The sequence below is a fragment of the Dendrobates tinctorius genome, unplaced genomic scaffold, assembly GCF_039654945.1.
Source record: "Dendrobates tinctorius isolate UK_male_01 unplaced genomic scaffold, ASM3965494v1 ptg000203l, whole genome shotgun sequence".
NCBI lineage: Eukaryota > Metazoa > Chordata > Amphibia > Anura > Dendrobatidae > Dendrobates > Dendrobates tinctorius.
In genome coordinates, this window is record NW_027361870.1 from 26,354,311 (window position 1) to 26,377,004 (window position 22,694).

Consider the following 22,694-nt stretch of genomic DNA (forward strand, 5'->3'; position numbering starts at 1 on the left):
GCTAGTAATCTCATAGTCCCAATTCCAGCTGCCTTTTCTTTTTCCGACTCTCCTCTTGATTCCAAGAGTTCTGAAAAAGATAAAGGTGGAAGGGATTCCTGTAATTCTGGTAGTTCCACACTGGCCAAGAGGGGCCTGGTACATGGAGCTGGTAAACATGCTCATGAACGTTCCCTGGAGGCTTCCAGACCGTCCAGATCTTCTCTCACAAGGTCCCCTCTCCAACCAGAGTTCACAGTCTGCGTTTAACGGCATGGCCGCTGAGGCTGCAGTCCTGAGGGAGGCTGGTTTTTCCCATCAGGTCATTTAGACCATGATTAGGGTGAGAAAACCAGCATCTTCACGTATCTATCACAGACACTGGAAGGCCTTCTTTCGGTGGAGTGAGGACAACAACTTGGTCCCTATGTCTTTTTCCCTTCCTTCCATCCTGGGTTTTCTACAAGCAGGTCTTGACTCTGGTCTATCACTCAGTACCCTTAAGGGTCAAGTTTCTGCTAAATCAATTCTTTTCCAATGAAGCCTGGCTTCTTGTTCCAGGTAAAGACTTTTCTCCAAGGAGTCGCCCACCTGGCACCATCGTCCTCCGATAGATCCATGGGATCTTAACCTTGTTCTTGGCGCACTCCAGCACGCTCCTTTTGAGCCTATTCAAGACATTGTCTTCTCTCCCTGTCATTGAAGGTTGCCTTTTTATTTGCCATTACTTCCATCAGGAGAATCACTGAAGTTAACTGCTTTATCCTGCCGCTCCTGATTCTACATCAGGACAAGGTGGTGCTCAGACCCGTTCCTTCCTTCTTGCCTAAGGTGGTCTCTTCATTTCACATTAATGAAGATATTGTCCTTCTCTATGTCCCTCTCCGGTCCACCCCCTGGAGAAGTCCCTCCACAAGTTGGATCTGACCAGAGCTATCTGTGTCTATATTTCAAGTACTGCTTCCTTTCGCCACTCTGATGCCCTATTTGTCATCTCTGAAGGTCGTTGTAAGAGGCTCCCAGCTTCCAAGTCCACTAGCGCCCGTTGGATTCGTTTGGCAATACTGGAGGCATACCATGTTGAAGACAAACAGCCGCCTCCTGGGGTAAGGGCTCACTCCACCCGGGCGGTGGGAGCTTCCTAGGCAGTTCGTCACCAGGTCTCCACTTTACAGATTTTTAAGGCCGCAACCTGGTCATCTTTGCACGCCATCACAAGGTTCATACCCATGCCTCATCTAATGCAGGCCTGGGAAGACAGGCACAAAACATGCGGAGATTACCCGAGCACCCTAGGCAAACTTTCAGTTACGCTCATCACACTATTTAGCACTTTAAAGTTGCAAATCCTTTAAAACGTCCCATAGAGCTGCTGCAGAAAACTTACTCCACCCTGGGACTAGCGTGAAATGCACCAAAAAATGTGGTAAAAGTCACATTTCAGGAATCTTATGCAAAACATCTGGATAGGAAAAGTTGTCGAGGGGGCGGGGGGGGATTTGCAAAAGGAATACATCTTAAAAAGTAGCACAAAAAATAAGGCGCAAATATTAAAACCACTAAAAAGGATCAAATGACGCCAGAAAAGTGTAGAAACAGCAGTGATTTGCATAAATGTGGCCACTTTGAAGTCTTGTTTTTAATACTTTATATGGGAATCTTGTTTTGTGAATTACCAGCAACGAGCCAAAGAAGTCGTACAGTGGAGAACGTCCATGGAGGAACAGGAGAAAATGAAAAAGGATTTGGAAATGATTGAAGTCAGACAGAAGGAGCACCGAGATGCTCACAGGAAGCACCTGGATACATTTATTGGCATGACCTGGAAACAGAAAAGTGCTATGCTGTATCGGGCAAAGAAATCACTCTTGTGCAAGAGACCGGCAGAAAAGACAACACGGGATAGACCAGTAGTCCCCATAATAATAAAAGGTTAGTGCTCTGAAGCTCACCCTCCATAGTCTATAAATCGGAATTAACTTTACAGAGCATTAGGCTATATTTTTACCACATTATAGGGAATCATCATAAACGCTGGGGCGCATACGTTGCTTCATAGTGACACCAAGCAATGTATACGTCATCATAGGAATCCATTGTGAAAATGAAATGTTTTTACTAGATGCCAAAAAAAAATGTACCGTATAAGCCCACCCGAGTATAAGCCAAGGCACCTAATTTTGCCATGGGAAAACTGGGTAAGCTTATTGACTCAAGTATAAGCCGGGTATGCATTGTTCCCTTATCTCTGTCCTCCGTCCTGCCCTGCTATGTGTGGCTCCCCCTGTTGTATGCACAGCTCCCCTGGTCCCGCATTGTTCACACACACACACACACACACACACACCCCCCCAGTCCTACTCTCCTTCCTCACGCTTTCCCTGCATCTCCGTTGTCTCGGTGCTGGCAGCTCTTCCTGTGCTGAGCGGTCACGTGGTACAGCTCATTAAGGTAATGAATATGCACTCCACGCCTATGGGAGTGGATACGTGTGCATTTTTATTACCTTAATGAGCGGTACCACGTGACTGCTCAGTACAGGGGAAGAGCTGCAGGCACCAGGACAGAGATGCAACGGCACGAGGAGGGGCGAGTATGACGTCTTCTTGAAGCCGGCAGCTGCAGCTGTCGCTGTGCCACAGCCGCCGGCTCCTGCATCTGCTCTACCGCTCCCCCTCCCCCTCCGGCTTTCTGGACAATGACTCGTGTACATGCCGAGGGGGGCGTTTTCAGCACAAAAAATGTGCTGAAAATCTCGGCTTATACACGAGTATATACGTTATGTAATTTAATATCTTAAAGTATGCTTTTTTTTTTTATACAATGGTTTCTATAGTGATGGATGATATTCTTATGAAGCATCTCTTTGGCATATACATGGAATTTGCTCTCACAAGGCCACCTCTTCCACCAGAATTCACAGTCTCTGCATTTAAAGGGAACCTGTCAGCAGGGTTGTGCACAGTAACCTACACAGTGTCATGTTGCCGCCATTATACTGATTAAAATGATACCTTGGTTGATAAAATCCGTCTTGTGGTTGTTCTTTAATCTTTATTTCTCCTACGCCTCATTGGGGGACACACAGTGGGTGTTATGCTGCTTGCCACTAGGAGGACACTAAGTAACACAGAAAAAAGTTAACCCTTCCCCTGCAGTATACACCCTCTTTCTGGCTTGGAATTCTCTAGTTCTTGCTTAGTGTTTGTAGGAGGCACTTGGGTCTGGCTTCAGACCCACCGTTTTTATGTTCATTTGTGAATTTTCTGTAAATTTTTATTAATTAACGGAGTGAAGGGGGCGACGGTTCCTTTCTACGGCCCGCTCTCCCCCGAACCAACAACAGGCAAGCATGCGGAGTAAACCTCCTCATACACTTTCCTGAGACGACTGGGGCACTGATTCGTCCGGAAGCGAGGGCAAGCGCGGAGCACACGGAGTGCATGGAGAAGAACTTGTGGAGCTCTTTGGATGCCCTGTATCAACCCCATAGCCTCTCCATCCCCCTGCCCATAGGGTGAATCGATTGATGTATACCCCTTTAACAACTCCTCCGGCTCTGCTACATCGCCCGGGAGCTCTTTTACCTCAGGGTCTGTGATGGGATGAAATCTGCAGGCTCCTGGACAGCGCAGCCGGCGCAAGCACCGGATTGGAGGTATGGGTCGGGTCCTGGTCCCTGGGAGAAGCGCTGACCGAGTCTCAGCGGCGGTATACCGGCGCCCTGTCACGTCTCCCCCCTTCACCCGGCGCTCGCCGCAGGTAGGACCAAAAATTTAGTCCCCGGCTTTTCGGCCTACTAGACCGCAATTTACATAGCGCCGCCCACTGTTAGTGCCGCCGGACACGTCTTTGGCGCCTCTCGCTGTGTACGAGAGGCACCCTGCTAGTCTCGGGGCCGTGTCCTTAATCCCTTCTCCGCCCCTCGGGCTCTTGGACGGCTGTGGGGGGTGCAGTCTCCATCAAAAGAGCCCTCTGGCTACGTGACTGGCGGGCAAATTCCACCTCCAGGAGATCAAAGGCTTCTCTACCCTATCAAACTGGTCGCCTGTTTAGAGAAAGACTGGACCAACTCATTTCTGTCACTTCCGGGGGGAAGAGTAGGTTTCTTCCCCAACAAGGGGCTGTACGGCCGTTTTTTCGGAATCAACAGCCGACTCGTTTGTTTTTTTTTCCGACCTTTTCGTAACAGCTTCAGCTGGTCCTCCACAACCTTCTCTTCCGGATTAGGTCGGTCCCCTCGTGGAGGCAGGGGTTCCCAGGTTTCTCACAGTCCTAACCGCTCTTAGAAACCCAGGCCAAGAGCATCTTCATCTAGGACAGCAGATCCCATAGATCCTCTACTCAATGGCTTGTTGTAGTATCCGGCAGACACCGACAAAGTAGGCGGCCGTCTGCTGTCATTCAGTCACAGCCTTACTTCGGGGTGTTCATGCGCCGCAAAGGGACGGAGTCATCCTTCCGGTCCCTCAAGACGAATGGTTCAGCGATTTATTTATTTTTTATTCAAACCTCTTTGTGGTTCCAAAGAACCATGTGGCCCATACTGGACTTCAAGCTGTTAAATCAGTTTGTCAAGGTACGGCGATTCCGAATGGCATTCCTCCGATCGGTTGTCGCCTCCATGTAAAAGGGAGAGTCCCTATCATCCATCGGTATCAAAGATGCTTACCGTCACATCCCGATTTGCCCGTCTCACCAGCAGTTTCTGCGTTTTGCAATTCGAGAGGAGCGCTTCTAGTTCATTGCCTTGCCCTTCGGATTCTCCACCAACCCCAGGGTCTTTACCAGGGTCATGGCGGCTGTCATGGCCATTCTCCACTCTCGGGGAGTGGTGGCACTGCCGTATCTGGACGACCTGCTGATCAAGGGTCCATCCCTTCCAGCCTGCGGGGAATCCGTGGATATCACAGTAAATACACTTTCTCGCCTGGGTCGGAAGATAAACTTCGAAAAGACTTCCCCAACACCGGTCCAGCAGATTTCCTTTTTTGGAAATGATCTCGGACTCTTCCGGTGGGTTGGTCATTCTCCCTCCAGAAAAGACCCGAGCCTTACAACAGGCAGCGCGGACTCTTTCCCGACTGGTTTCTCACTCGTACTTTTCAGCATGATAGTTCTCGGAAGCATGGTGGCAGCGATGGGAGCAGTCCCATTCGCACAGTTCCATCTCTGCCCTTTACAACATGCGTTGCTGTTAACTTGGGACAAGAACCCGTTCTCCCTAGACCGCCAGTTCCTTCTGTCACTGCTGGTCAGACGAGCCTCCAAGCGGGGGGCACTGAAAGCCTCACTGAGTTAAGGGAAGTGCTTTCTCCCAGTACTACGGTCGGTGGTGACCTTTGACGCCAGTCTTCTGGGCTGGTGTGCATTTTTTTCTTCGTCACCACACGGCACAGGGTCATTGGTTAATTCGATAGTCGCTTCTCCCCATCAACATCTTAGTCATTCAAGCGATCAGATTAGCCCTACTGAGTTTCCACCATCTCCTCGCAGGTTACCTCATCAGGATCCAATCCGGCAATGCCACGCCTGTGGCGTATATCAACAGTCAGGAGGGTACTCTGAGCAGGATGGCCATGCACGAAGTGAGTCATATCCTCCACTGGTCCGTGACCAACCATTCGCCCATCTCAACATTCCACACCCCGGATGTAGACAATTGGGTGGTGGATTTTCTCAGTCGCCAAGGCCTTGCCTCAGGAGAGTGGTCTCTTCATCTGGAAGTTTTTTTCAGCAGATTTCCGGATGTGGATCTTATGGCCCCAAGAATAAACAACAAGGTTCCTCGATTCATTCCCTGATCACGCAATCCATGCGCCATTGGAGCGGACACCCTAGTTCTGCCGTGGTTCCGGCTCCCGTGCATTCTTCCCCTGTTTCCTCGCTCCCGAGGGTCATCAAGAAAATTAGGGCAGAGGGAGTACCAGTGATCCTAGTCGCGCCAGATTGGTCGCGCCGGCCATGGTATGCAGAACTAGTACAACTAGTCGCCGACGTTCCCTGGCTACTTCCAGATCGCATGGATCTACTCACAGGACCCGATTTACCACCAGAACTCCGGGGCCCTGTCTTAGACGGCGTGGCTGTTGACCCTGGGTTTTTAGCACAGTCTGTTTTTTTTCTCCCGATGTGATCTCCACCATGATTAATGTTAGGAACCCCGTATCCATGCGCATTTATCACCGTACCTGGAGAGCCTTCTTCTCATGGTGCAAGGACCATGGTCAATCCCCACTGATGTTTTCTATTTCTTTCATATTGGAATTCCTACAATCCGGATTAAGGTCAGGCCTCGCGCTTACCTCGCTCAAGGGCCGGATTTCAGCCTTGTCAGTGCTATTCCAACGTAAAATTGCCACCATATTGCAGGTGAAGACATTCAGAGAGTCTCCCATGTGGCGCCTCCCTATATTAAGGCCCATTGGAATGATGGGACTTTAACTTGGTTCTCGGAGCCTTACAGAAGGCTCCTTTTGAACCACTGCAGGACATACCACTAGCTGTTCTCTCTTGGAAGGTGGTCTTTCTAGCGGCAATTACGTCAATCAGACGAGATTCGGAATTGGCGGCCCTGTCCTGCCGTCCTCCGTTCCTGAATTTTCATCAGGACAAGGCAGTTCTCAGGACGTCCCTGTCTTTCCTGCCAAAAGTTGTGTCTTCCTTTCATCTCAACGAAGAAATCGTTTTGCCTTTCTTCTGTCCGGCACCAGTCCATTGCATTGAGAGGGCCCTCCACACCCTGGATATGGTTAGGGCTCTGAGACGGTACATCTCGCGGACGGCTCCCACAAGTCAGATGCCCTGTTCGTACATCCACAGAGGCATAGGAAGAGTCTAGCCTCTTCAAAAACCACACTAGCCTGGTGGATCTGCTTGGCTATTCATGAATCCTACCGTGTCAGGGACACACCTGTCCCAGCAGGGATTAAGGCGCATTCTACCCGCTCAGTGGGCGCCTCTTGGGCCATTCGGCACCAGGTGTCGGCAGAACAGGTCTGCAACACTCAAACTTAGTCCAGCCTGCATACCTTTACAAAACATTACTAAATTCATTCTCATGCCTGTCTGCAAGGCTTCAACTTGGTCCAGCCTGCATACCTTTACAAAACATTACCAAACTCATTCTCAGGCCTCTGCGGATGCAGCTCTTGGCAGACACATCCTGCAGTCGGCAGTACCACAGTGTTGAGTCAGTGGTACATGGGGTATTAGCAGTAGCGTAGCTGCAGGGGGGATGGTGGCCCGGGCCCTGCGCTCTGAGGGGGCCCATCGGAGCTACACTACACCACTATTTTGCGGCAGAGCAGGGAGAATCGATCTCCCTACTCTGCTGCCCGGCCGCTATGGGCCCCTGAGAAGGCGGTGGGGGGCCCCGGTGCCAGCAGTGGGCCCCCCACCTCACTCAGCCAGCATTGTCGTCCTGGGCTATTCTGTGCGCACAGGACCTGTGATGAGGTCACAGGAGGGGCGGACCCAGGGGTCACATGATCAGGGGCTTCAGTGGCTGCAGGACTCTGCTGTGCTGTTTTTCATGGTGCTGGATGAGGTGAAGTTTGTGTGGGTTCAGGAGGGGTTTACAGGGTGGATGTAGCAGATCTGTGTGTGTATGAGGTGTACAGAGCAGAGCTGTGTGTGTAGAAGGTGTACGGAGCAGAGATATGCATGTATGAGGTGTACGGAGGAGCGGAGCCGTGTGTGTAGAAGGTGTACGGAGCAGAGATATGCATGTATGAGGTGCACGGAGCCGCGTGTGTATAGAGGGTATCAGGTGCAGTAATAGGGACACATACGGCAGCAGCGGCTCAGCATTGGGGTATCAGGTGCAGTAATAGGGACACATACGGCAGCAGCGGCTCAGCATTGGGGCATCAGGTGCAGTAATAGGGACACATACGGCAGCAGCGGCTCAGCATTGGGGCATCAGGTGCAGAAATAGGGACACATACGGCAGCAGCGGCTCAGCATTGGGGCATCAGGTGCAGTAATAGGGACACAAACGGCAGCAGCGCCTCAACATTGGGGCACCAGGTGCAGTAATAGGACCACATATGGCAGCAGTGGCTCAGCAGTGGGGCATCAGATGCAGTAATAGGGACACATACGGCACCAGCGGCTCAGCATTGGGGTATCAGCAGGATGAGGGGTTTGTGCAGGTTGGGGATATATGGTGATGGAGCTGGAATATGAGAAGTGAAACGTGTCGTTGTTTTCTCTGTAGCAGAGTCGTGGCTGGAGGAGTTGTCATGTTGGTCTGGGCCAGATGGAAAAGATGTGAAAAGTGAACGATTCCATCAGAAAGATCGTCAGACACCAACTATAACTGTGCAGTAATCACTTATATGTTTTGTAGGACTGGTAATTACCACTGACCATATGGTGGTAATATCAGTATTGGTCTTTATATAGGGATTATTTTCAGTAACAGCGCAGTCATCTGCTGAGATTCTCCTACATCCACTATTAGGCTGGAGTCACACTAACCTGCGCAAAATACAGTCAGTATTTTACATGCGTAATACGGATGACAGACCCCTAAACAGTGCTCCGTATGTCATCCGTAATCAAGCTGTGGTCGCGTATTTTGCGCATGTCAGCATCCGTATGTAATCCGTATGGCGAGATTTTCTCGCAGGCTTGCAAAATGGACATATAATGGAGCCCTATGACAGTTTTAATAAAGAAATGAAAGAATAGATATAGACACATAGAATGCATATATATATATATATATATATATATATATATATATATATATGCATTCTATGTGTCTATATCTATTCTTTCATTTCTTTATTAAAACTGTCAGTGTGAGTTTACTGTATAGCGCACTGAATTGCCGGCTTTGCTAAAAGACACCTGGTGCGTATTTCTCGCAAGTCACATGTGTGGTCCGTGTGTAATCCGTATTTTTTGCGCACCCATAGACTTGCATTGGCGTACTACGGGCGTAGTACGCTGACAATCGCAGCATGCTGCGAGTGGCACGGAGCGTAGGATACTGAGGAGAAATATACGGCTGGTGCGAGTGACCCCATAGAGAATCATTGGTCCGTGTCTAATGCGTGCTTTTTGCGCCTCTCACGCACCCGTATTCCTCGCCAGTGTGACTCCGGCCTTAGGGTGCGTCATCGAGTTGTAATCAAAGTTACTTAGTTAGGGGCCCACTCAGAAGTTCCCACCCCCCCCGAACCAAAACCCTAGCTACGCCTCTGGGTATTAGCAATTGTATGTTCCCCACCCAGGGACTGCTTTAGGACATCCCACTGTCTGTGTCCCCCAATGAGGCGTAGGAGAAATAGGGATTTTTGTGTACTCACCATAAAATCCTTTTCTCCGAGCCAATCATTGGGGAACAGCACCCACCCTGTTTAGCCTATTGGCTCACTGTAGCATTCTTAGGTTTTGACAGAGTTATGGTTATTGTCATTTGTTTAATGCTCCTTCTGCTTTTTCAGCGAACTGGGGAATTTCCAGCCAGCAAGAGGGTATATACTGCAGGGGAGGAGTTAACTTTTATTCTGTGTTACTTAGTGTCCTCCTAGTGGCAAGCAGCATAATACCCATAATCTGTGACCCCAATGATTGGCTCGGACAAAAGGATTTTACGGTGAGTACACAAAATCCCTATTTTCAGTTTCGTGCTAAGTTCCTAAGGCGGGTCTGGAGGGGGGTCTGCATGTGGTGCTCTGATTAGCTATTCATAATGCAGACTGGTGACAGGTCAGTTGATCACTCACTGACCTGCCTCAGCTATCTCCGACAGCTGCTACTGCGCAGGCACGGGCGGCACCATCTTTGAGGAGGAATTTTTCTTCTTATTCAGTAAGATGGTGCCTGTGGAGTAGCAGCTATCTATCACAGCTATAGACACTGATAGCTGCTACTGCGCAGGAGTGGCAGGCGCCATTTTCAAATTAATTAATTTATTTTTTTATTTCTCTCCAAGCTGAATAACATGAAAAAAATGTATTCTTGGCACACTAAACATGCGATTATGCTGCAGAGCAGGTGCAAATTAGGGGCAGGTCACAGGTCGGGTATTTTCTGTCATACACCCCTCAGTCACTTGAAATGTGATGTGGTACTTAAAAAAAAAATTGTAAATTTTGTTGCAAAAATTATAAATTGCTGATCAACTTGTAACTCTTGTAATGACCTAACAAGAAAATTATGTGGGAAATGTTAACTATTTTGCATGACATAACTCTGATTTTGCTCCGTAAACTACATACACTGTCAGATTGGTGCTATTCTACTGGTTAAAATGATCCCTAGGTTGATGAAATCCCTCTTGTGGTTGTTGTTTAATCTTTATTTGTAGTTTTGAGTAAAGGCCCTTTTACATTTAGCGATGCACCAGCGATCCGACCAGCGATCCGACCCGGTCAGGATCGCTGGTGCATCGCTAAATGATCGCTAGTGAGCTTTCATACAGAAAGACCTCACAGCGATGCAGCAGCGACGCAGCGCACGATACTCACCTTTCACACACAGCGATCCTGGCGTCCTCCCGCCCGCCTCCAGCGTCGCTCGTCGTCACAGCAGGAAGTCTCAGCAGGAAGCGCCCGACGAGAAATGGAGCCGGACATTCTCGCGCGATCAGCGATGGACAGCGGGGGAGCCGGTCGCTGGTAAGTATCACACATAGCGATATCGCTAGCAATATCGCTATAACGTCACAAAACCAGTGACGTTTTAGCGATATTGCTAGCGATATCGCTTAGTGTAAAACCCCCTTAAATGATATGCCCATGCTCCGGGCCTGTGGGGGTTCTTCATGTGGTGCTTTGATGAGGTATGCATCTGCATGGCTTCTGACAGGTCACTGATCCTCCAGGCACCTGCCTCCTATATTACATACTGCATATACAATACTATTGTGTGGTTACAAAAAAAAAAAATTCATCAAAATGGCGGCGCAAGCGCACTGCCGCGCCATTTTGATGGAGCCAAATTGTTTGTTTTTTTTTATCCAGCACAACGGCAGCACTTGCACAGTAGCATCTATTGGAACGAGATAAAGGTTACTGCGCAGGTGCCGCTTTGCTGGGGAAAAACTGGGGGAAAAAAATGTTGCTCCATCAAAATGGTGGCGGCGCCTGAACAGTAGCATCTATCATGTACCACTATCATGAAGTACAATATGTCATGAAAAATCAATCTCACTCTGGAGTTCTTCTCTAGTGATGCTGTCACACTTAGCGATGTACCAGCGATATGACGCGGTCAGGATCGCTGGTGCATCGCTAAGTGGTCGCTAGTGAGCTGCCACACAGGCAGATCTCACCAGCGACATCGCTGGGGACGGGGGTCGCTACTTACCTGTCACACTAGGCGATCCTGCGTCCTCGCGTCCACGCGTCGCTCGTCTCTCCACAGGAAGCGCCGCAGGAAGCTGACGACGAGAAGCGGTCCTGGATGTTCTCGCGCAATCAGCGATAAGGAGCGGGTCGTAGGTAAGTATCACACATAGCGATATCACTAGCAATATCGCTATAACGTCATAAGTTATAGCGATATTGCTAGCGATATCGCTTAGTGTGACAGTACCTTAAGGTTTCCTTTTTTAAGATCAACAAGAATAAATCTAACTATTTGACCTTCAATATGGATAATCGGGAGATTGAAGAGCTTGGGAAGGAGAATGAGTTCACATGGGAGGAAGGAGGGAAAAAATACTTGGGGATAATTATAACTAATAATTTACTAAATATTAAAACAAACTTAAATGAGATCCTCAAGACTATTTCTCTTGATACATCTTTTCATTCAGGTCTAGATCTCTCTTTATTCAAGAAAATACTGACTGCTAAAACTATTATTCTGCAGAAAATTCTCTACCTCTTTAGGACTTTGCCTTTGACCATCCCTCATAATTTTATAAACAAGATTCAAAATTTGATTAACTCTTTTATTTGGGGAGGGAAAAGGGCCAGAATCCCGCGTGATCTACTGTACAAAAGCAAACGTAATGGAGGTTCAGGCTTGCCAAACATATATGCATACTATCAGGCGTTGTTGATTAAACAAAGTTGGTATTGGTTTTGTGACAAGCCTTGTCCTGCTTGCATTAATTTGGAAAATGATTTGGGTAGTCATGTTTTTAGCCAACGAACATTTCTTCAAGTTTATATTTCACCATCCGAGGTTGATTTCATCTCATCCAATTTTTAAGCCCATCATACTGGCCTGGAGATCACCAAAATCACACTCCAATCGGGCTCAGTTTGAGAGATTCCCTATACAATTATTGGCCTCTGTTTATAACATCCCTCTGTCGGAACTTTGGCTCAACTCAGACATTAAAACAATTGCAAGCCTCCACAAGGAAGATGAATTTTTCACCTTTAGCGAGGTTAAGTCTAAATATAATATGCCGTCATCCGAGTTGGTGCCCTTCTTGATTTTAAAGGAACATATTCAGAAACTTAAACAAATCAAAAATATGAATTTAGTGGTATTTGTGTCACTGCTGTGCAATACTAACAACAAAAACACCTGGAGTTTAAAAAACATATAATTATTTCAACAGTGATCTGGCTAGCTCAAGTAATGCATACATGAGGAGGTGGGAGTCTGATTTAAATTTGGCTATTGGGGTTGAACGTTGGGACAGCGCCATTAGATCCTCCTACCAGTCTACTATTTCAATGACTCTTCATGAATCATTTTTCAAGATTCTGACTAGGTGGTATTTCACCCCTATTAGACTATCGCACATAAATCAAGAACATTCGCCTCTTTGTTGGAGGAATTGTGGCCAACAAGGAAATCTTTCACCTGTTTTGGGGCTGCCCAAAGATTAAAGATCTTTGGAACAGTGTGTCGCTACATATTACTGCCTTTTACCAAAATTTCAAAATTACACCTCAAAGAGCTCTGTTATCTCTTGATCTGGAGCTAGCTGATCCGTCTGTTAAATTTGTTATCATACATATTTTTCTAGTTGTTAAAAACACAATTGCCTTTTGGTGGAAGAAACCCGACCCACCATTATTTTCTGAAATTCTGGATAAGATCCATCAGCACAGCTCCATAGAAAAGAGATTTGCAATTGTAAATGACGGAATAAGCAAATACTCCAACAAATGGAAGGTTTGGAATACTAAATTTTGCAACGCTTAGGCCTCTTTCACACTTCCGTTTTTGACCATCAGTCAAAATCCGCCAGGTTTTGAAAAAAACGGATCCGCCATTTTTTTTGAGGAGCCGTTTTTTTCCCCATTGAGTTGCATTACTGGCGGATCTTTACGGATGGCCATCCGTTGGATCCGTTTTTGTGAGGATCCGCCAAATTTTTTTTGTCCGCCGGCATGCCTGGACGGACCTTGCAACGTTTTTTTTGTTCTTGGATCCACATTTTCCATTGCGTATGCCCAGAGAAAGGAAGTCAGGGAGAAAATTAACCCTGAAATCCTTTCTGGCGGACGAAAAAAATTCTCTCTCTCTCTCTCTCTCCCCTTCCCGGCCAGCGGTTCCTTTAAAATTCTTCATTCTGCGGATCCGTCACAAAACGGATCCTGTGACATCCGTTCACATCAGTTACGAACGGATCCGCTTTTCTGCCTTTTTGACGGATTTTAACTGACACAAAAAACTGAAGTGTGAAAGAGGCCTTAATCATATTTGGTCTGGTTTGAATTCGCTACCTTGACTTCAAATATATACATTGTGTACGCTGTTACGATAACTTAATTTTGTATAGTCATGTACTAGTATGGTATGGTCAAATAGACTTGAGTTCTCAATTTTTTATCCCCTTAACCCTTTTCCCTTTATTATCCCCTTTCTTTCCTTTTCCTTCCCTCCCCTTTTCCTATCCCCTTTTATTTTACTAAAAATCCAATAAAATGTTTGAAACTCAGAAAAATCAATCTCAGAATCTGTGAGATAATTGAAGTCAAATTTATGGCAGTTGGTGCTGATAAGTTTCTTTGTAAATAGGAGGGTGGAGCTCTGCCTCTAATTCCCCCCTCTGCCCTACCCTCCACATAGAATCTCATCCGCACCAATTGTCATCTCCTATCTCCGTCATGGGAAAAATCTGTCGTCAATAAATACAGATTTTACCTGTAAATTTAGAATCAATGATCAGTCCTGGCAGAGAAAGAAGCACCTTTTCCTGATTAGATGTATTACAAAGTTGCTTATTTTCTTGTGCACTACTGATGTACGAAATAAAAATTAGAACAACGGTGACTGAAGTTGGAAATCTCATTTACTTCATTACTTCTCTTGGCCTTTCTTTCCATTCAGGTGATGTTGATGGGTCAGTTGAAGCTATTCTCGGTGTATTGGACACATATGATGCAGATCAAGAATGTGAACTGGATTTGGTCCATTTTGGCATTGGGAACATCAGTGAGAGTGACGTTGCCCTTGCAGAAACTTTCAACGGTAAGAAACCTTTGTTCAGACCTGGTCTTGCTACATCCATTTTTTTATGGATTGTGGCTATAGGTTATTGTATAAATCTTATAGTGTGAATGATCAAAACTTTCTGCTTCCATTATGTCTCCTTGGCACAAGCTTCTATTTATGGATTCAATGTTAATGCCAATAAATCCGTGCAGCAAATTGCAACCAAGAGTGAAGTCTCCATCCGACTTCACAAGGTTATCTACCACCTCTTTGATGATTTGAAGGAAAAAATCTCTAATACATTACCAGAATTGTCAGAAGAGGTAGTAAAAGGTATGTGGTTTCTACTCACACATGCGCCCTTATTTTTTCCCCTCTTGTATTCATTCCTGACCTTGATAAGGAAAAGACAGAGAACAATCACACCCCAGCCTCCCCCTGTGACTGTCTCATTCACATAATACATACAGTACATGTTATCTTTGATCAAGTCATTAGCTAGTGTCCCTCCTAGTTTACACATTAAGGATAAATTGATGAACCCTTTAAATGCCAATTATCCAAAAACAAGACAAAGCTCTTGGGCATCCGCTTTTAGGGCATTACTGATATCCGCATATGAAACCAAAGAAATGGGCCTGCACACCTGTTGGTATAAGTGCAATGTGTAGGCACACATTCACACTGTGACCATTAACCGACAAAACCTAGGATAGAAATAATGAACAAATTCCCTGCAGTAAATAAATAGTAACAGTACATGTAAGTAACATGGGGTACTTCATTCACACCATTTTGATCAAAAAAGCTTCAAATCCATCCCACCACGACAAGGTGTGCCCCAATCAGGATGGTCTCTAACTCTTGTACTTCACCTCGCATATCTGCCAGCAGACTTCAAAATAAACTGGGCAGAGCAAGACCCAGAAATGACTGTTTTGCACCTGCCCGTGGAAAGCTACTGTATTTTGCAGACTATAAGGTGCATCAGACCAAATAATGAGGAGGAAAAAAAAAATGTTAATCTGTCAAATGGGGGTCCATCTTGTAGTCCAAACTTAGCTTACCTGGGAGGTGGGGGGGGTGACAGCGGGTGTCTCAGGGTCGCCGCTGCAGGTAGCCAGCTGTGGCAGTAGTGGGACGATACTGCTGGCCCTGGGCTGGGAAGACTGGGTGCACCTGCGCAGATTGAGATCTCGGTTTGACATTTATCTGGGATCTAAATCTGCTGTGGCAGCCGTTTTCTTGAAGCTCCCTGCCAGGAAAGCAATGAGCATAGCGGGGACTATGCTCCTGCCGACACCGCCAACATTTTCTTGAAAAACACTGCCGGGACACCCTCTCCTCCAAACCCAGGGCTCGCAGCATTACCCCGCTACCGACTTCCTGCAACCACGACCCCGGTACTGGCGCCACCTCTCCCCCCGGTAAGCTACATTCGGACTATAAAACGTACCCCAATTTTCTTCCAACATTTTTTTTTTTTTTGAGGAAAGTGCGTCTATACTGTATATAGACAAGATGGAGAGCCCAAAAAGCATGTGACCAGGCCATTCCATCAGTCTTCAACTGAAAAACCGCTTTCACGTGTAAGGTATTTTTCAGTTGGAGAACTGAATGACAGGTCTGGTCATATGTTCTTCTATCAGGAGCCATATTGAGAACAGGAGAGCTGGGTAGTGTGAGAGACTATACTAAAAAGAGCATGTTTTAAAATAAAGATAAAATGGACAACTCCTTTAAAACGAGAAATGATGTTCTAAAGTTTGTTTTGTTGTTTTTTATATTACTTGATGCTGCCATTGAATTCTGTCTTCTCCTTCCAGGTGAGGCTTCTGTTCTGGCTCTGTTCGATGTCACTGTAGGGAAGAAGACAGTCCAGGTGGCCGGCTGCAGGGTACAGAAGGGCTTTCTGGAGAAGAAGCTGAAGTTTAAGTTAGTCCGGAACAGCTCTGTTCTCTGGGAAGGTGAGATTTACACAGCTTCTGCATTACGTTACTCCAGATGGTAAATTTTCCACCATTTCTATGACATTGTCCTCTACAGGATCACTAACTTCTCTGAAGCACCACAAGAACGATGTGCCGACTGTGAAATCCGGGGTGGAGTGTGGTCTGAGTCTGGATCAAGACGTGGAGATTAAAGTTGGGGATGAAATCATTTGCTTTGAAGAAAAAACCGTACCTCAAAAAATAACATGGGATCCTGGATTCTAACTGGATGTCCATTGGGTGTGCATCACTGTGAACAGTCGTTTTTATGAGGTTCGTGCGCCACGCTCTGGTTCCATGGGGGAACACACTCTATCCCAAATGAATGACTACCCCTTTCAGAATACATCCAACTTGGTTTTTGCCTTGATCAACCTCAAGTTTAAACTGCTTCTGGTTTACATTTCAGTCTAATACAATAAGTTACTGTCATTCTTCACATATTATGTAGCTTGCCATGTACTCTTTTGAGTGGGCCATTCCTCTTCGACAGCTTTCTGCCAGCACTACAGGTGCTGGAACTTATACCCATCACATGCAAGCATATATTTTGCCTGCCAGGAATGGCTTTCCTACTCTGAACTTAAAGCTTGCTTCTCTGTTATACCTGTATGAAGTTTAGCATGCATTGGAGCTGCAACCAGTAGCAGTGTTTTAGCTATAGATACCAATACATAGGAAATGTAGTATAACATGTCACTGAGGTTGATCGAATAGCTTTGGATAAGAACTTATCCGAATAGCTATAGCGTTTGCCGAATAGCTGCATCGGGAACCTGGATGCCTGGAGCGCTCCCGATAATCAGCTGTTGAGCGCAGCAGCTGCATGTGTCGTGGATGTGTGACAGGCACAATACATACACAGGCAGCCCAACAAACAGGCGTGATCTCCACCGATCAAAACATTGACTGTAGCAATCAAGGTGTCAAACAGCTGAGATTAGAGGTATGGGCCATTACAATGGAAAGAACTGTGTAAGGTTATGCTCCCATGTGTAAAAATTCTGTGTTTTTTCTGCCTGTCTCTGCTGCAGAATACACCTTAGCAATCTGCTCTGGCTGTTGTTTTGATACATTTTCCCATATATATTTTAATGCGTTTTTGTTGAGGATTTGACACCTCGTCTTTTTGGTCCAGAATCTTGGGGATTCTGCACATAAAAACACAGCGTTCTTTTCTTTCCCCAGATAAGCCTATATGGAAAAAACACACAGATGATCAGTGTCTTTAATTGCATGGTGGGTATGAGTTTTCATGAAAACTCATCCACTGTGATTAAACTGGGGTTGTCAGTCCGAAATTTTCAGAAAATGCTGCAGCTTGACGAATCCTAACGGTGTGCAATTCACACACCATTAGGATTCAGCTTTTCTTGTCGGTTGCAGCAGTCGTCACAGGATCCATTCAAATTAGTGTCAGCCGCAACGCATTAGGATATTACACATCGCATTCTTGCCGTCATATGGCGTCTGCTAGAATTGCCAAGAAAAGCCAAATCCTAATGGTGTGTGCGTTACACAGCATTATGATCCTGTAAACTGCAGCTTTTGACAACAATTTCACCAGGTATGAACAACCCCTTTAAATGCCGCAGATATTCTGCAGAAAAATAGAGGGGAGAAAAAAAAAACATTTTTTTTTGCTGTACATGTGAACATGGCCTAATGATGCGCTCCTTAACTACAATAAGAGAGCCTATTGGTGATTATTAAAGGGAACCTGTCAGGTGATTCATGAAGCCCAAACAGTGGCCAGCATGAATTGCAGCCTGTTTGCCCAATTACAAACGTGTATTATTTTCTAAAATACTCTGTCATTTTAGAAATAATATTCTTGAAAGGATACCGCAGCTGGAGACCAGACTAGTCTGGCACTGCTCCCCGGCCGGATCTGGGCCCTGGGAAAAGCCGGCCAGGGGCAGAGCTGGTCTACGCTCGTTCCTGCCTATGGTCTTTGGCTGGATCTTTAAAGGGTTAAAACAATATTGTATCTGCTGTACCAGCCTCCTGTAAAACTTGTCATTCTTTGAGATACTCTGTTGCAGCTGAGATCACCAAACCAAAATCCATGCCTTAAATATATTTTATAAAAGAAATGGCCTATAGGCCTGGGTTATATAAGTCACACTTGGGTATTTTACATTTCTGCTTTTTTTTTTTTGTTCATAGTGGCTCCTCATCTTTGGCACAAGACTTCAGTTTGGACAACCGCAAAGCATATTCTCTTTTTGTAAATTCACGACCCTGAAAGTGAAAAATCTCCTGTCCTGGAGATGCTGGCTTTATATCCTGGAATACGAGTTGGACATGTGTTCTCTCCGTCTCCACAGCTGGAGTTTCATCTTGTACATCTATGTATTAAATCCTGACAGATTGTAATTTATTTTTGTAAAAAAAAGAAAAGGAAACTAAAAACACTTGTAAGTTGACATACGATGATTAAAATGTCACGGCTCCTGTGTTTTTAATTCCTACGGTTTGTCTTATTATTGGTGTAAAGTGATAGATTGGTGGAATATGCCGCCACTACAATGGAAGTGGAGCTGTACGGTCACACTCGTATGTCACTGGTGTGTTTCTTCCCTGTTGGCTGCTCGGTCTCTCTAGCACTGCTGCGCTGGGGTACATCCCTGATTACTAACTCCAGGGAGTATGAGGTGGTTCACACTGCACAGGCTCAGGCTGCTGCTTTGTTCCTCCCCTATCCTTTACACTGGCAGCACTGCATATTCAAGTTGAATGTGGTTTTTAAGCCAATCCCTTTATAACAAAGAATGATTATAAACTACGATTAAACCAACAGTGAGAAAAAGAAAAACCTAGGAGATGAGATGTAGGGTACACTGCATTAAGAACCGGAATTGTATTATTCTCCATGTTATATGCAGCCATTTGTTTTTTTTCTTCTTTACATTGTGGCTTATTTGACGATAGTGGGTGCTCTAGGGGGAAAAAACGCACGCAAAATAGGGTAAAACCCTACGGGAGAAGGTTAGATCAGTGTGAGTCAGTTGTGTGAGATACCCACTATAAAGGGTTCAGGTGCCACCTCGTGGCTGGGGCAGGCGACCATCAGATAATTTTCCAATTAGGTATAGAAACATGTTTAAAAAAAAAAAAAGTCTTGCGGTAATTTTAACCCCTTAACTCCCGAAGCTTTTTTCGTTTTTTGCCCTTCTTTCCAGAGCCATAACTTTTTTTTATTTTTCCATCAATGTGAGGGCTTATTTTTTGTGGGACGAGTTGTACTTTTGAACGACACCATTGGTTTTACCATGTCGTGTACTCGAAAAGGGGAAAAAAATTCCAAGTGCTGTGAAATTGCAAAAAAAGTGCATCCCACACTTGTTCTTTGCTTGACTTTTTTGCTAGGTTCACTAAAAGCTAAAACTGACCTGCCATTATGATTCTCCAGGTCATTACGAGTTCATAGACACCAAACATGTCTATGTTCTCTTTTATCTAAGTGGTGAAAAAAATTCCAAAGTTTTGGGATCTGGTGAGGGCTTATTTTTTTGTGGGCCGGGCTGACGTTTTTAATGATACCGCTTTTGTGCAAATATGTTCTTTTGATCGCCAGTTATTGCATTTTAATGCAGTGTCGCGGCGACCAAAAAGGTATTTCTGGCATTTTGAGTATTACTCTGTCGCCTTATTGGGGGACACAGAACCGTGGGTGTTATGCTGCTGTCCACTAGGAGGCGACACTATGCATAATCTGAAAAAGATTAAGTTTGGCTCCTCCTCTGCAGTATACACCCCTGGACGGCGTCAGCCTTCTCCAGTTTTTGCTTAGTGTCGCAAGGAGGCACACCTAAGAGTTTTTACTCTGTTTTTTTCCTTGATTTTTTTTTTTTTTTCTCTTCAACGGATTACAGATGAAGAAAAGCGGGTCCCCAGCGAGACTCCCGGCATGGCTCCCTCCTCGGTCCCCTATTAAGGGGTACCCGGTTGAGGTCGAGACGGCTATTCCCCATGTCGCTCCTTCCCCAGTCCCTCGGGTACTGGCTCGAATTCGAGATCCCCCCCTCCTTCCCCAGTTCCCTTGGGCTCTGGGTTGAGGTCGAGGATAGGATGAAGCCCCCTGACGGTGACAGCAGCACCCTCCCTAATCCCCCTCTGGGGGCATTAGGTTGAGACACCGCAGGTAGGGCCTGTATCAGGCACTATTCGGCCACTTACAAGTCCAGGGACCCCAGCCCAGCTGCGGGCTTCTGTTGGGACTGGGGGAGGTGCAGGCAGGAATGGCACTTGTCAGAGACAGGGCTCCCTGCGCCCCTGTCTCTGTGGCAGCACCAGCTGCATAGCGCTTCAAAGGGACCCCCCACAGGGCCTAGTTCGCGCTCATAACCCCACCGCTAGCCTGCCGTTCAATCCGGGGGGGTCTGGTTTGAATCCGACCCCCCCCCCCCCCCCCTGGACAACCGCGCCGTCCTGGAGCCCTTCTGGGCATGAGGTATCAAATTTAGGCCGTGGCTTCGGCCTAGCCGAAGTCGCCGCCCTATTCCCGCCCCCCGGATGACAAAAATGACACTCTGCAGTGTCATAGAAGGGGCGGATCGAGGCAGGAAGGGCGTGCTTTTACATAGCTCAGCGCGCCCTTTTCAGCTCTCCGCCCCCTTCCCCCTCCACCTCAGAATCCCGGTGGCCATCTTGCTGCAGCAGGAAACATAGCTGACAGCCATACAACAGTCTCCGGGGGGCACAGGACTGTGATTTGTCGGCGCTGAACTTAGGGGCACACTGGTGGGGTAAGATCACAGCTGAGTTCTCTTTACTCAGCTGTGCATTCATATTACCTATAAGTTCTCCCCTTTGCATAGCCCCTGTAGGACCCCTGCTAGCCAGCCTCTGTGCATGATGCCGGGCTCAAGGAAGAAAACCAGGCAAGAGCATTCTGCACAGCCTGCAAGACCACTCCCCAGGGGCAGCACGGACCCACACTGCCGGGACTGTGTCCAAAACACTGGGTCAGAACCAACGCTTCTGCGTCTTCTTCCATACCGGAATGGGCTACTCAGATGTTGCAGTCTATAACACAGTCCATACATAGCCTGACCTCTACACTACTGCAGGCTTTGCAGGGTCATGTCTCGGCTATGAACGTTACCCAGGCCACCGGCCGTTCTAGGCCTAGCGTGACTGCATTCGTCAGGTGGCGGCCGCTAAGCAGCTTGAGCCTTGGCCGGAACCCAAATGGGAGACCAGCCCGCGCTAGCAGGTCCGGGGTCATGCGTTTAAATCTCGGGGACATGCCACTTCTGACCACAGGTCGCATTCATCTGCGTCCTCACATAGCACTCGGTCGTCCCCCTCCAGGGAGAGAGACAGTGGCTCCAGGTCACCTAGTCCGTCCCCTGACAGAGACAGACAATGCGGATCTCCGCAACGATTTCCGACCACAGACTCGGAAGGCATATGTGACTCTAACCCAGACAACGAAACAGAGAATTATCTCGTCTCCTGTCCCCCTAGCAATACTGCAATAGTTGAGGATATCGTCTCTCCCATCCTTCGGGTCCTGGACATTTCAGATCCAACCCCGGAAGCACTAGAACACAAGATTTCCTTTGAAAGTGTTCAGAAACCATCAAAGGTCTTCCCTAATCACCCGGAATTTCAAAAAATCCGTTCTAAGCATTTTTTGCAGCCTGAGAAAAAATTCGCCAATCGCAAGTATTTGGAAGCAAATTACCCCTTTCCACAGAAAGACACCAAGGATTGGACAGATTCGCCTGAAGTGGACCCTCCAGTCTCTACGCTGGCAGCACAAACGCTTCTCTCGCTGCCGGACAGTTCAAGAACACAGCAGACAGACAAGTCGAACGCATGGCTCGTTCAATCTTTGAAGTGGCAGGTGCCTCTTTGGCTCCCGCATTTGCTTCAGTTTGGGCAGCCAAGGCCATCATGGCTTGGGCTGATCTATTGCAAAAGGGCCTTCAAGCTTCAAATCCTCAGCTGGCGGACCAGGCGGTGCAAATTGCAGGGGTGGCAGATTACATGCAGCGTTGGACTCTGCAAGAGGAATAGCGGGAATAGCATCAAACGCCATCACAATCCGGCGTATTCTCTGGCTAAGAGAATGGAAAGCGGATGCGGCCTCAAAAAAAGTCCCTAACAAATCTCCCGTACTTCAGTGGCCGTCTTTTCGGTGAAAAGCTGGATACAATGATATCCAATGCTACGGGGGCAAAAGTACTTCCCCAACTAAGACCAAAACGCATGTTTAAAAGGCGTAATCAATCTCGTTTCCGATCCTTTCGGAATTCTTCAGGCTGGTCCGTCTCACGCCCAGCACAAAACCGTAATCGTTCCCCCCGCAGGGACAACACACGTGCGGCACAGAGGCCGGACAGGAAC

General features: G+C 46.9%; 2 protein-coding genes across 3 annotated transcripts in view; both read left to right on the top strand.

Moving 5' to 3' along the window:
• The window catches only part of LOC141057337 (translation initiation factor IF-2, mitochondrial-like), a 65,774-nt gene extending 46,966 nt beyond the window's left edge, over nt 1-18,808 (top strand). For both annotated transcript variants that reach the window (XM_073553903.1, XM_073553904.1), the window contains exons 10-15: nt 1,659-1,911; nt 14,239-14,379; nt 14,512-14,676; nt 16,170-16,310; nt 16,390-16,607; nt 18,504-18,808. In XM_073553903.1, the coding sequence (XP_073410004.1) occupies nt 1,659-1,911; nt 14,239-14,379; nt 14,512-14,676; nt 16,170-16,310; nt 16,390-16,559 (870 nt within the window). In that variant the 3' untranslated portion in view covers nt 16,560-16,607; nt 18,504-18,808. The remainder of the gene's footprint in view (nt 1-1,658; nt 1,912-14,238; nt 14,380-14,511; nt 14,677-16,169; nt 16,311-16,389; nt 16,608-18,503) is intronic.
• Nucleotides 18,623-22,694, top strand: part of MTIF2 (mitochondrial translational initiation factor 2) — a 38,862-nt gene continuing 34,790 nt past the window's right edge. Inside the window, exon 1 of the mRNA XM_073553905.1 lies at nt 18,623-18,754. The gene's annotated coding sequence lies outside the window, so the exon portion shown is untranslated. The remainder of the gene's footprint in view (nt 18,755-22,694) is intronic.